General features: G+C 43.5%; 1 protein-coding gene across 1 annotated transcript; it reads left to right on the top strand.

The window, feature by feature from the left end:
• Window positions 1-9403: 9403 nt before the first annotated feature.
• LOC112408217 (diphosphoinositol polyphosphate phosphohydrolase 3-beta) lies at window positions 9404-14935 on the top strand. Its single transcript, XM_024757790.1, has 2 exons — window positions 9404-10042; window positions 14207-14935. Coding segments are annotated over exons 1-2 (495 nt in total). The 5' UTR covers window positions 9404-9548; the 3' UTR covers window positions 14208-14935.
• Window positions 14936-15123: the final 188 nt, after the last annotated feature.

The following is a 15123-nucleotide window of genomic DNA, read 5'->3' as shown; positions in this document are numbered from 1 at the left end:
CTATTTGTCATGAGAAAAACTCGAAAAATAAATAGAATGATGACATAGCAACGGTGTGGAATTTTTAAATTTACATTGGTGACTCTCAAGAACACAGGAATTTTTTTCAAAAACTTTTAAAAAATGTGGAGATATGCAGACAATGGATTGTGACAGCAGTTCTCCTAAATCCCAGCTCTGCCACTTCCTAGCTCTGTGATGAGCAAGGTATCTACCCTCCTGGGCCTTGGTTTCCTCATTTGTGAAACTGGAATAATGGTACTTATGCCACAGGGATTTTATGAAAATTGTCAGTGAGATATGTAAATACCCGACACATGGTAGGCCCTCAAAGAGATTTTATCATCTCTTCTGATATGTACTTAGGAAAAAGCAACAACAGAATAACAGGATTCCTTTACAAGGATTTTGGGAATTACACACAGCAGAAAGTTCATCCGAAACAACAAATCGTACTAAAAGCTATTTGATCAAAGTTAAAGCGAAGCTCAGAAACTAAGAGTCTAATTGGTGTCCTCTCCTAGGAGATCTCGTATTTGGGGAAAACTGCTAAGAAAACCACCGATTTTCCAATGTGCCCTGAAATAATAAAACACCCGAGGAGAAGATGGGGGGAAAAGAGTAAAGGAAAAGCCGTTTTCCTACTAATCTCGAATTCCAGAGGATGATGCCCGGCTCAGAACCCCTGGTCAGAGCCACCCTACCATGCTGCTCACTAATGGTGCACCTTCCCAGAACAGGTGGATTTTACTGGGAGTACCGGGAGAATGTGGCCGTTTTCCTGATCCCAATTTTGATTCTATACCTCGCTTGTGGTCTTCATCAAAGGAGCCTGCGAAATGTGCAGAACAGCTTGGTAACCCTGAGAAATCTGTAGTATTGCTTCTGAGGGAACTGGTCTCACGGTGCCTGGGCCTGTGGGTGCACAGCAGCATTGATCAGTAAACTCCTGATCTTCCCTCCTGGGCCAGTTGGATGTCTTTGTGGAAGAAAAGGACATCCTGCCAAGAACAGGATTCTCACACAAGGAAACTAGCTCTGCAACAAAGGACCCTCCCCAGGATCCACAATCATCAAAAGTCATGAAGGAGTGTAAACAACAATTACTTTGTTCCTTCACGAGGACTCAGAATAGTCACCGTCCATCTGCCGCAGCAGGAATCAGTGTTGAATATACCAACATTTGGCCAAAGCAGCTGGGGCGAGATCTCTGGGATGAAGAGCTTCTGCAAGTGTTAGGAGATGGGATGAAAGCTTTGGAGAGCTGGATCAGTGAAAAAAGGAAGGGAACCGGACAGGACTGCTGGGAGCAGATTAAGCGGGGGTCTGCCTATGCTGCACTCTTTCTGGGGTGTTATCATCGGTGAGCCCCGAGTTTCCCTCTCATTTGGGCTATCTACTGCCAGATCGTGGGCAACTTACAGAATGTCCGTCATCTCAACAGTCTCCCTTATGAAGTGGGAATGACAATATTTCCTTTGAAGGAATTCAACTACAAATCCTGTAGTCCTAGGATTCAACTGCAGAAGATCAATGAAGAGCCTAGCTTGGTGCCCATCGTTGCATGTACTATTACTTCACATTAATCTCAACTGTCATTTCAACTAGCTCATTACATTCTTTTGCGTTCACCACGTTTAACTGTATGATTACCTTTTATTCTCAAAGATACAATTTTATTTGAAGAAAATATATTATGTAAATTAGTACATGTTCTGCGCAGATAAAGCAAAGTCTATTTAGGTGACGAAGGCCTGAGGTCTGGAAACGCCACCCTAAGTCATGCTGTGTAGTAAGCACAGGGCTGGCCTGCGCTTAGGAGGGATCCACGGAAAATGAGTCAGACATCTGGCCGCGCCGACCAGCAGAGTTTGCATGGCAGCTGATACAGACATGGTGCTCACACAGATGGCACCTACTGGAATAACTGCAGTTTGTAAACAGAATGTTTTCCCTGTTAGTATCGCTTTCACAAATTAATTAATTAACGGATTGATTAATTCAATGAATATTCAGTAGTGCCTTCCCAGTTGTATCAGAAAGTGTCCTGGATCATGGACTGACAAAGACCAATGAAACATGGCCCTTGCCCTCAAGGGTATCACAATGTACCAAGGGAGGCAGACACATTCATTACATCGACAGATATCCTCTGCATGACTACAATGTGTGCTCAGCAAAGTTCTGGGCTGCTGGAGATTGACCAGTGAGCAAGAGACAAAGATCCCTAAGACCAAGGACCTCACAGCTGGGAGCTCTGGGGGAGGACAGAGATAAGCAACAAACATAACAAAGAAGTAAATAACAGAGTCTGTTAGTTGATAAGTGTTATAACAAAAGGACAATTTAGGCCAAGGCAAAGGGGATCAGGGATAGGGTGGAGGGTGGGAAAGACGGGTGCACTTGGCAATATGCTGTTCTGTGGCCTGGTTAGCCCTCACTGAGAAGGCGAGAACTGAGCAAGGCCTCCAGGGAAATGAGGAAGTCAGCCAGGCAGATGTGGGTGAGGAGCATCCGGGCAAAGGGAAGAGCTAGAGCAAAGACCCTGAGGAGGGAGCCTGGCTGACAAGACCCAGAAACTGCAGAGTCCTGGACCTGAGTGACTGAAGGGAGGCTGGTGGGGTAAAGTCAGAGAGGAAACGGGGCCAGATCTTGTAGGGCCTCGTACACCTTTCTGAGGGTTTCGCATTTGACTCTGAGCCATGAACGGAACAGCGCTAGGAAGGGTTTAGTTGCTGAATTAGAGGTCTGTACAGAGGACAGTATCAGTGAAGAGCAGGGATACAGCAGTCAGGGGACCAGAGGGAGTGATCAAAGAAGCAGGAGAAATCAAGGAGCGCTGCCTCTCTGCGAGAGAGTGGAAACACTCACCTGGACTTGACCTCCATTGACCGTTGGGCTCACGCCCGTGACTGTGCACACGTGTGCCGTTACTCACAAAATCACAAACTTACAAGTCCTGTATTCATCCCCATGGTTCATCCATTAAGCAAAGGAAAAAAAAATGGGGAGGTATTTTTTTGTTCCAATCCCTTTGTATTTGAGAAGTTTCTACTGAACTACCTACTGTAGCCCCACTCTGAAGCCCTTGCTGTGTTTCAAGGAAAAACAGATTATCCAAGGAACATGATGAAGCCTCCCTTTTCACACACGTGAAAAGCTGTGTGTGGAGTTGCCTCTCTTCACTCGTCTTTCATTTTGTATTTGTAATAAACAATTATTAGGTACAATGAGAACCATCCTTTATGATCCATGTAGGCTTTGTCACACTCTTTCATTCAATCAATGTATTTTGAATCCCTGCTGGATGCCGAGCTCAGGTCACTGTGCTGACTCAGGGGGAACACGTATGTTATCAGGCTGGACCCTAGCCTTTCAATTTCTTACAAACATACAGACAGATCATCACAGCGCTCGATCCTTGATTAGAGCCATGACAGAATTAAAGTCAAGGGAGCCCAGTAAAATGGAGGAGGGTCATTTAATCGCAGTGTAAGGGGTGGGTGAGTACACATGGTCAGGAAAGCCTTTGGGGGAGGGTTGAAGTTAATGAGTTAGGTACTTTTATTATCCCCATTTTACAGATGAGAACTATCAAGGTCCAAGATATTCACTTGCTTAATTAAGGCTGCACAGCTACTGAGAGAGCCAGACTTAAGTTCTAGGGCATTTGGTTTACAAAACACCAATTTTTTTCCCACTCACTGACTACTACTAAAATCACATTTCCCGACTCTGCTTCCCCTTAGTACGTCTAGAAATCCTCTCAGGTGTGTGTGGTCACTCTCCTGAAAGCTGGGTCCAGCTGTGAAGACCACAAGGCTCTCAGAAGGTCTGTAACATTCTCCATCTGCGGTGACAGCTGTTCTGGAGAGCTCCTCCCTCTTAGAATTGCATTCCACTTAAAATTAATCGCAAAAGAGGCAGCTCTAGGTTCCATGCCCATCTCACCAAGGAAGGCACCCAACTTCCCAGGACCATGCTTCTAATGTTGCTGTCACTTTCCAATCTGCCTGCTCTTTCCTAAATCAGAAAACATGTGGAAATATGTATCCCAGACTAGTTGCGCTCAGAGCAGATCCTCTCAGTTTTAGAACATTACATAGCAGCTGTGTTCTCCTGGGTGCCCAGATCTCCCAGGCAGAAAAAAAATGAGAGCGGAGGAAGTCTGTGCCACAAGGAATGACATGTACTGTGTGTGTATCTCAGCAACTCTCAACACGTGCGAAATCTGTCATAGTGAAGGGAAGATTACCTTTGGTGTCAGGCAGACCAGCGTGTGACTCAGCTCCATCACTTGCTGCCTCACCTCCTTAAACCCATCTCAGCCTGTCTCTTAATCTGTTGAAAGGAGATTTTGATACTCATTTTTCAATTTTGCTGGTAAATAAATATTACATGCATAAAGCGGACCCTTGACAAATTAAAATCAATGCTCAGGATGATGACAAAATAGAACGTCTTCTTCTCTGTAACACTAATTCCATTTTATGCTTGCAGGGGAAATTGAACTTCAAGTTGTTAAGTAACGTGTCAAGGTGACATCCTTCATTGGTGGGAGTGAGATGGGCCCTCAGGTGGGCTTTTCACTATATTTCTCAGGAGAAGAACATCCAGAGCGGAAATAGCTTCCTTTGAACTCAGTGACCCTTAGCAAATGAACACCTTACCTAAGAAGTCAACTCTGAACGTCATCCAAAAATGCCACAACAGAATGTAAACTGGTGGAGCCACTGTGGAAAACGGTACGGAGGTTCCTCAAAAAAACTAAAAACAGAGTTGCCATATGATCCTGCAATCCCACTCCCAGGCATATATCCGGAGAAAAACATAACTTGAAAAGATACATGCACCCCAGTGTTCACCGCAGCACTCTTCACAACAGCCAAGACATGGAAACAACCTAAATGTCCATCGACAGAGGAATGGATAAAGATGATGTGGTCCTATATACAATGGAACACTACTCAGCCACAAAAGAGAATGAAATAATGCCACTTGCCGCAACATGGATGGGCCTAGAGATTATCATACTAAGTGAAGTAAGTCAGAAACAGAGAGACAAATACCATATGCTGTCACTTATATGTGGAATCTAAAATATGACGCGAATGAACTTATCTACGAAACAGAAAAGGACTCACAGACACAGAGAGCAGCCTCGTGGTTGCCAAGGGGGAGGAGGCTGGGAGAGGGATGGATTGGGAGTTTGGGATTAGCAGATGCAAAGTATTATATATAGAATGGATAAACAGCAAGGTTCTACTGTACAGCGCAGGGATCTATACTCAATATCCTGTGATAAACCATAATGGAAAAGAACATGAAAAAGAATGTATACGTATGTATAACTGAATCACTTTGCTATACAGTAGAAATGAATACAACGTTGTAAATCAACTACACTTCAATAAAATAAATTTTTTTAAATGCCACAACAAACCGTAGCTCTTGATAAAAAGAATCCTTTTGACAAGACATGGTGACTTTGTGAGAGCACAGCTATAGAGACATGGAGACTTGAATTCAAATACTAACTCCACTCTAAGCCTTCTCTTCTATGAAACGGAAATAATAACTGTCTCCTTAGGATTTAATGGGCTGTCAGTTAAACAGGATACAGGGCTCAACACAGGGTCTGGCACAAAGACTGACACGTACAAATATTACATGTCTTAACTTCATCCCTCTCCTTCTGACTCCAGGGAAAGTTCAATGGCAACCTCTTCAAGAAGAGGTGGAATTTCTACTGGGAAACATACTTTCTTTATTTTTGGTTGGATTTTGATGGATGGCAGTTAATGGTGGTGTCAGCTAGCTCTTGATGTATAAGAAACCACCCCAAATTTTAGTGGCTTTAAACAACAACTGATTCTTCTGCTCATAATTCTGCAGCCCAGCGACTTCAGCTGGGCTCGGGTGACTGGTCCTTCTGCTCTTCTCAGAGGGCTTACTTATGCATCCGTGGTCAGTGCTCTATCGGCTAACTGGCTCTGCTGGGGGCTGTATGGTCTAGGATGGTCTCACCTACATTTCTGGCAAAGGATCCACTGTAAGGTGGGGTGAAGGCGATGCATGGACTGTGGATCTCTCATCATTCACCTAGCCCAGGCTTCTTCACATTGTTGTCATCTTGTTTCAAGAGCAGCAAGAGAGGGCAAACCCCAGTGCACAGACACTTTTCAATTCTCTGCTTGCTTCACACTTGCTATGGTCCCATGGCACAAAGCAAGCTCCGTGCCAAGGCCAAGGACAATGTGGGAGGCATGCACGTATCACAGCTGTTGCTGTAACAGTCTGCTACCACAGTGGCTCATGAAACAACCCTGTTCATCAGTGGAGAAAGAATGAACTATAGATAAACCAGACAGCAGAGTGCTGGTCTCCCAAAAAAGATTTCTACTCTTCTTTAGAAAAAGTTAAAACTGTCTTGCCCTATTGTTTTAACAGGTGGAAAATAAAATTATTTTATGAAATTTGGAAAAAAACTAATTTGAAAACTTCCTTGGCATTGCACTAAACCTACAACCTGTGGATCTCTTTATCCAGGAACATGTTATGACTTTGCCAGTAGGAATTCAGTCTCTACCTCCTTCCATATTATAATGTTGCTTCTCCTCCCCCTTCCAATAAATATGCCCCACCCCCAGCACAGACATATTGCATAGGCATAATCTGATGTGGGAGTGATGCAGCAGACTATAAAACGGCACCTCTGGTGAGACAAGGACATAGTACCTGGTAACTGTGAAGCAGACTTGTGATGTGGCTGGGGCCTGTTTGGTCCACACCTCCCTGCAGACACCAGTCCAATCTCCCAGCTTTGCTAAAGTTCCTCTTGATTTATTCAAATATCTTTTAGAGTTGAGTACAAGTTTTCTCATTTTCTACTACAATGCCCTAACCATATTTTTTAGGATCCCTCGGTATTTTGTTTACTTTGTAGTGGTTGATATTGCTACTGTGATGCCATCGTTTCCCCATTATATTTTCTACAGGGTTATTGCTGGCATACATGAAAGCTCTTGGGATTTTAAATGTTAATGTTTATTAACTTCTACCATTTAAAGAAATTTATTTTTTTATTTATTTTTATTTATTTATTTATTTTTGCCGTACACGGGCCTCTCACCATTGTGGCCCCTCCCGCTGCGGAGCACAGGCTCCGGACGCGCAGTCTCAGCGGCCATGGCCCACGGGCCCAGCTGCTCCGCGGCATGTGGGATCCTCCCGGACCGGGCCACGAACCCGTGTCCCCTGCATCGGCAGGCGGATTCCCAACCACTGCCACCAGGGAAGCCCTAAAGAAATCTATTTTTACATCGTTTCTTAGGTGTTTCCCAAGAATATATTCCTATCATCTGCTAAGAATGACAATTTTGTCTTATTTACCAAAATGGTAGGCTTTTTTCTCTTTACAATCTCATTACACGGGAAAGAAAATCTAAAATGATATGTAATAATATGGGTGATAATTGGTATATTTGCCTAGATCCTGACTATAATGGATTTTGTTTCTAGTTGTTTAACATCATTTGTGTATTTGTGAGTATGGGCACACTGAGGTATACAGCCTGTGCTGAAATCTATTTTCCCAGTGTTTTGGGTTTTTCTTGTTGTGTTTTGTTTGTTTGTTTGTTTTGCCCTCACCTCGCGGCGTGAGGCAGTTCCCCAGCCAGGGATCCAACCCGTGCCCCCTGCATTGAAGCGCAGAGTCTTAACCACTGGGCCACCAGGGAAGTCCTCCTAGTTTGTTTTCAATCATGGTATGTTGCCTTCCTCCAAATGTTCCTTGATCATCCATATATCGGTAAAATATGGTCATTAGCACTAGTATCGCTATTGGTTGAGGTCATTCTCTTCATTTCTCCATTTTACCATTTTCTTCATACAGTTTTATTATATTATGCCCATATATTTTTGTCTTATTATACTTCTAGATATTGAGGGTAGTCTTGCCACCAGGAACAGAGTCAATTTTATGAGCTATTTGGATATACACGGCGTGGAACAAGCTGAACTGGCAAGCTGAACTAACTTGTTATTTAAAAACCGGACTGTATGTTTCGTAACCATTTTCCACATACCTTTCCGATTCAATTTCCCCTTGATGAATGGATTATTTCACTGGAAAAGTGAGGTGTTGTGATCCTGCTTGCCTGATGCCAGCAGACGGTCTGTGGGTAAGAGAGAGACAAAGATGCCCAAGTTGCAATAAGGCAAAAGGGAGGGGATATCAGAGGTCTTCTCCACAGGTTACTGTGAGAGCAGGGAAACCATAAGAAAAAATACGAAGGAGGGGGAAGGCTTTAGGCTGTTACATCTGGGGCTGTGGGAGGGCCACTTCTTGGCCAAGGGGACAGGATGACCAGGCAGAGGTGAGAGAGCACCAAGTGGCCTTGCTGGAGTCCCTGGCCAGGAGGCTTCTAAAAATCAACATGCAAAATATGAAGGGATTGCCAGAGGCATGTTTCCCAAAGCCTCAACCAGTACTTCTCAATGAGAAAGAGAGACAAGGGTGGAGTGTGTGGAGGGGAGAGATTCCTGGGATTTAATAAAACACTGCTTTGGGTGGTTCTCCAGCTGTTGGGTGAACATGACCCAAAGTGCAAAGGTCTGAACCAAGTAGGTGAGGAGTTTACTGCTGAGCAAACCGAGGACCAGAGGTTGGGTAAGATGTCAATAGGGGTTCAAGAAAGGTGTTCACTTATGGGCTGTGCCAAGATGCCTGGCAAGGTGAAGAACCTGCTGAAGAAACAAAACTGCATGATATGACTCAGCAAAGATTAGGTACTGTTTTGTCAAGAATACCGAGGATCGTCTTGACAAAACCGGGGCCTTCCTGTAAGTAAGCCGGCACTCTACCTTATGGGTGATGACGAGGACCACACGCACTTGACCGTCCGTCCTGTGTGTGAAACGACTGCGTGTGTGTTTCCTGCAACCTGGTGGGGAGGGTGAGGAGAAACGTCCGGCCGCGCCACAGCCACGTCTGGCTCGAAGGCACACGTGGAAGCAAGCTTGGCCCAGGTCACGAGGCGGTACATTTCACCCCGGGGGCTGCAGATTCCCAGCCCGGAGGTGCGGGGCGCCTGCGCAGTGCGCCCCAGGCGCCGCGCGCTGCGGGAGCCACGAGACCCCCGCCCCCCGCCCTCCGACGGGAACGCGCACGTGCCCGGGGACGCGGACGCGCCCGCGAATGCGCCTCACCTCGCTCAACCCCGGCCCCGTCGGCTGAGGAGGGAGGGACGGGGACGCGCACCGGAGACGCGGGTGGGCTCCGCGCAGAGTGGCGGGCTCCGGGGCGGAGGCGGGGATGGGGGCGGGGGCGGTGGCGCCTCCTCCACTCAGGCGTCTGCGCCCGGGACCTTCCCCCCGCCCCCGCCCCCCCCCCCGCCTCATCTTCCCCGAGCGCCCGGGGCTCGCGGGCTGAGGCGTCTCTCTCTCGCCGCCCCTCGCCGCGGCCCTTTCTCTCGGCAGCACCTCGGAGTCCCTCGTCCCGGTGGCGGCGGCAGCGGGGACCCGAGCAGCGGCGAGCGGCCTCGAGGATGAAGTGCAAGCCGAACCAGACGCGGACCTACGACCCGGAGGGGTTCAAGAAGCGGGCGGCGTGCCTGTGCTTCCGGAGCGAGCGCGAGGACGAGGTGCTGTTAGTGAGTAGCAGTCGGTACCCGGACCGCTGGATCGTGCCGGGCGGGGGCATGGAGCCCGAGGAGGAGCCGGGCGGTGCTGCAGTCCGCGAGGTGTACGAAGAGGCGGGAGTCAAGGGGAAGTTGGGCCGGCTCCTGGGCATTTTCGAGCAGAACGAAGATCGCAAGCACAGAACGTACGTGTATGTACTGACTGTCACTGAGATTCTGGAGGATTGGGAAGATTCGGTTAGCATTGGGAGGAAGCGAGAGTGGTTCAAAATCGAAGATGCGATCAAGGTTCTCCAGTGCCACAAGCCCGTGCATGCCGAATATCTGCAAAAACTAAAGCTGGGCGGTTCCCCAACCAGTGGAAACTCCATGGCCCCGTCCCTGCCAGAGAGCGATCCCTAGTATGTACCGCTCCTGCACAGACTCTTGCTTTCCACCTACCTGACAGTAAATAGTGCCCGGAGCGCCCCTGGTGCCGTGTGAGGTCTCACCGGGAGGAGGGAGGCTTCTTTTGTTTCCTTGGCAGACCTCTGAATCACGCTTGCAAACTGTCTCAGTTGCCAGGCAATTTTCAGACATTTTGCACGTTTTTCAGATGCTTTCAGAATCGCTTCTTGGTAGCACTGTAACACATTTCGGAAAGCCAAAGCCACATGGGATTTTTTGGTTGGTTTGTTTGTTTTTTATAAAGGTGCCTTAACTGCTGACCCAGTCTTTGGGGGGCGGGTGTGTGTGTGTGTACACGTGTATACGTGTTGTGGTTTTGTTTTTTCTTTACAGTTCACACGTGTGTGTGTGTCCGTATGTGTCTGCGTGTGTCTGTGTGCGTATGTGCACTTTTGGTACCAGTCTTGTGGGTTTTTTGTAGTGAAGGCCTTTAAAATCTGATCACCTTGGTTATATGGCAACTTCATTAATTTTTTCTCTTAAGTTGTTTTCTCATTCACAGCATTAGCCCTTGTCAGCAAGCCCTTCTGTGATGGGGATTGGTTTGAAGGACCAGTGTTGAATTTCAAAGAAGTATTTAAGGAATTTTACATCATGTGCTCTTTCCACACTGAACAATAATTTTATCTTGAGATATGTGATCTAATTTGCCTTTTTCAGAAATTGCTTAATTCATATGTTGATAATTCAATTTTCAGAACATTTTCACAACTGGTAGTTTTTTACTTCTTACTTGAAATGGCCATTTCCCATTGAGCCTGAATATAGCTTAGCAAAATATTATTTTATAGAATAAAGACCCTCTCAGGAAGGTATTGTTATGTACATATCCTGATATGTACATATTATGAAAACTGTATTCTGAGTGTGATTTAGCGTGCTCAACTTTCAACTGCCATTGCTCCTTTCTCAGTGCCCTAGAACAACATGGTTCTCTCATTATAAACTAGTCTTTGAAAGAAAGTTAGTTCACGTATTTGAATTCATGATAGTCCACTTAAACTTGTCTGAATACCAGTAGCCAAAGGAATGGAATATTATATGGTAATTACATCCCAGTTGAGTGAGTTAGCCTTCTTGATATTCAGCTGCTACAGAATCCTCAAACTGTCAGGACACCTGAACAATCTCTCGTGAAGATTTAGGATAAAGGTTTTGTGTCACATGACAGACTTAAAAGCTACCAAATTAAAAGCTCTTACATTTGCATCAGTACTTGTTTGAAATCAGGGATCCTATCTAAGGTGCATAGGTCTGTCTTCTGGAACTACCTTTATTCCTCTAGCCATGTCGGGAGTTAGGTAGTGGGAGAATCTACTTTCTGAAGAGGACATCAGGGTGGAAAGGTCATTCCTTATATAACGCTTAAGCATTTTTAAAACGTCCTTCTAGTAAATAAATAAGGTAGAAAATAATGGTTGTTTAAAACATTTTGTTAGTCCTCAAAGTAACCTGTTTTAAAACACAATTACTGCTGAAGATTTAATGGAAGTTACCTTTCTTAAATTAATTCATAGCTTACTGTTGTGCAGCATACATACAGAACAGTTGACAAATCTTTACAGCTTAATGAATCTTTATATAGTGAGCACATACATGTAACCAGAGTTCAGATCCAGAAATTAATATTACCTGTAACTCAAAAGCCCATTGCATTCCTCTTCCTAATCAGTACTACCCCCTCCTATCTTTTAAGTTCTGCTTTTGAACTTTATATTGAATTTTAGAACACATACTCTTTTGTGCTGCCCCCTTGTGTGCTATATGTATTTTGTTCCTCAAAATACTCAGATATTTTTCTCTTTGGTTGCATTTTAATTCTACAAATTGGTAACATGCTTATATGATTGCTTCTAAAAAGTGGGTTCTGTTCCACTTTCTAAAGAAATTCAGTACCACTCTTTTGAAAACCTTATTACACATTCAAGCACAGATAAACAATGTACAAGTTTCAGTTCACAAAACATTTTTGGTACTAATGGCTATCAAAGTAAACTAAAAAATGAGTGGGTTTTTAAAACCAATGACAGTTTTATTATCTGTATTATATCATTTGATTAATTATGGTTATTGTGTATTTTTCTGTTTTTCTCTGCAAAAGTGATATATATCGAATATATATTTGAGTACATATTTTTAATTCCAAACAATCTGACTTTTTACTATTCATTCAATCTCAAATAGACCCAAAGATATTTTCCCCCAATAGCCTAGTTATTCAAGAAGATTCTTAAATTCTACATTAACATTAATACAGCAGATATACTGGGTTCTTATTTTACAGATATTTTTGCAGATAAAAACCCCTTCCACCTGAAATGCTGTCACAAATACTTTGGAGCCATAACTTGTTATTCTTAGAGGTAATAATGCATCATCTTATTTGGTTCTTAAATTAAGTATCTGACAAAGGCAAAAATGTACAATATTCATATTAACCCGTTATAAAGAATTTAGCCTATAAATATGTTGTGGGTTTGTTTTTTTGTCGTTGTTTTTTGCCAGAAACATTTAGAATATATCATGCTATTTTTTTTTCTTTTTTTTTTTTGCGGTACGTGGGCCTCTCACTGTTGTGGCCTCTCCCATTGCGGAGCACAGGCTCCAGACGCGCAGGCTCAGCGGCCATGGCTCACGGGCCCAGCCGCTCCGCAGTATGTGGGATCTTCCCGGACCGGGGCAAGAGCCTGTGTCCCCTGCATCGGCAGGCGGACTTTCAACCACTGCGCCACCAGGGAAGCCCTGTCATGCTATTTTTAAGGACTGACCGTTAGGTTCATTTAAGTAGTTTTTGTGAAATATTCTCTGGAACCTAGCCTAAAATAGTTTAAAGCACCAAGGAGATTTCGTTTTATCTCTTTAAGACCAAGTGTTTCAGGCTAAACAGGTGAGCAGAGGTCATATACAGAAAATTTCTACCACCTCAGCGCTCCAAAGATTGATGTACAGTTGGGATTCTTTTTCCTTCTAAGAGTGTTAAAAAGTCACTTATATGTTGTTAGTTTGGTTTTTCAGCCCTCCCCTTGGTAAAAACGGAGAAAGGGTACTCTCCGTAGATAACTGAAGTTTGCAGAAATGAATCAGATTTATTTTCTGCATGTTTAATAAACAGCATATATTTTCAGCTGCTCAAATACTTTATTATTTTAATGTATAGAGAGAAAACATTAAAGATTAATGTAGATACATAGAAACACTGGAAATAATTATTGCTATGTCTATAAAGTATAAATTTTTTTCAAGAAATTGTGTCAGTATATGTACACACACACAAATAATGTATATTTGGGGGGCAGAGCTTTTACTTCCAGGCATCCCATATGGGGAAGCCACCAGGCACTACCAGAGTTTCATCAGTATTTTCCTGGTAGTTGTCTCCTGATAAACTGTTACACTGTATTTAACAGATTTTTATGGGCAAACAGCATTATGAGAAATGGAAAAGTCACTATGGTGACTGAAATAAAACTTGACATTTTTATGAGAGTTTGATGTGATACATCAAACTACATTGGGCTTTGAAGTCAAACAGACCTAGGGTTGAAAACTGCTTCCAGTTTTTGTTAATTCTGTAACTTCAGCCAAGTTATCTATCTATCTGATGCTCAGGGTTTTTTAAGATAAAATTGAAGATAATAAAAATAGTTACTTCATAAACTTCTCCTACGAGAAGCCTTTTCTGACCACCTGGGTCAACGTACCCTCTTCTGTGAGTGTCATGGTTCTCACAATTTATTGTACTTCTCTATTTGCATGGCTGTGTGGCCAGTAGACCACAAACTTTTTGATGGGTAGGAACCAGCCTGAATAATTGCCATAAGCTTAAAGTCCAGAACATGGAATTTAGGACTTTTTTATGTCTTAGATGACCGCTCCCCCCTTTGCAAAACTTCTGGTATCACTGCTTTCCTGACTTCTTTGTTTTGTAACATATACTGACCTGTAACTCCCTCAGCTGCTGATCCAGACTCACATTGCATCTGCATTAGATAATTCTGTGAAGGCTTTCCAAATGCAAAGTGAGTGATACAGATAATAAACCTTTTGTAAATTTATCAATTGGAAGAATTGTTAAGTTAGTATGAGCCTGCTAATTGTATGTTGGTTTGTTTCTCCAGATGAACAGCAAAGATATCCAGGATTGCTTTGAAAGAGTCATTGATGTGAACCACTGATGAATGGAATTGGCAAGTATAGGTGAGCACTTCCATGCTTCCAAGGAGACAGCTCATCTGGTTTTCCTCCTACATCTTGGGACACTCCTTCCCTGTCTATTCCACTGACTCCTCTTGCCCTGGTGATTGTACTATTGTATGTGAACAGACTCTTATTCAGCACCCGTAGCCTTTTATTGTGCTTTTTGGATATGTCTGCCTTCTTCATTAGACTATGATATCCTTGAGAGCAAGGACCACACTTCATTACTCTTTGCATATTCTGCATCTGAGACACTACTTGAAATATGGTTGGCATCACTGAAGGTTCTTTGATTCAACTCATATTTTATAATCACTACATGGCAAAACATTCCCCTTCCAATCTGGTGCTAGTAGAGTATATGCTGTCCAGGCACCACGTGTGGCTTTTCTGTATCAGGTGTTTCAGAAACTTTTCAAGGCAGTTGTAAGATATTCAAGGACAAGAATTATTACTCATATTTCTAAGGCATACCACACAGTGGCTAGCACAGTTTTAAGATTACCCATCACTTAAGGCAACATTCTGTAGAATCAGTCCTTTATGTAACAACTTCAGTGTTTTTGTACTGTTGTTAATTTGCTTAAAATTTTATTCAAAAATATCACTTGCTATAAAAGTAACTATAAAAATAAATACAATGAACATAAGGTAATGTGATTTTTATAAAATTTTAAAATGATATACAAATAACAAATTTAATGTTTTTGCACTGCCCTAACCACCTCTTTCATGTAATCTTAACATCTCTTTGAAGAAAAGATGGTTTTTCTTATTTTTCAGATTCAGTATACTGTATTATTTGATGCCAGAGGCAAAAAGACTGCTATAGGCAGTT

This window comes from Neophocaena asiaeorientalis, unplaced genomic scaffold (assembly GCF_003031525.2).
Source record: "Neophocaena asiaeorientalis asiaeorientalis breed wild unplaced genomic scaffold, Neophocaena_asiaeorientalis_V1.1 scaffold116, whole genome shotgun sequence".
NCBI lineage: Eukaryota > Metazoa > Chordata > Mammalia > Artiodactyla > Phocoenidae > Neophocaena > Neophocaena asiaeorientalis.
This window is presented reverse-complemented; position numbering and strand designations above follow the sequence as displayed.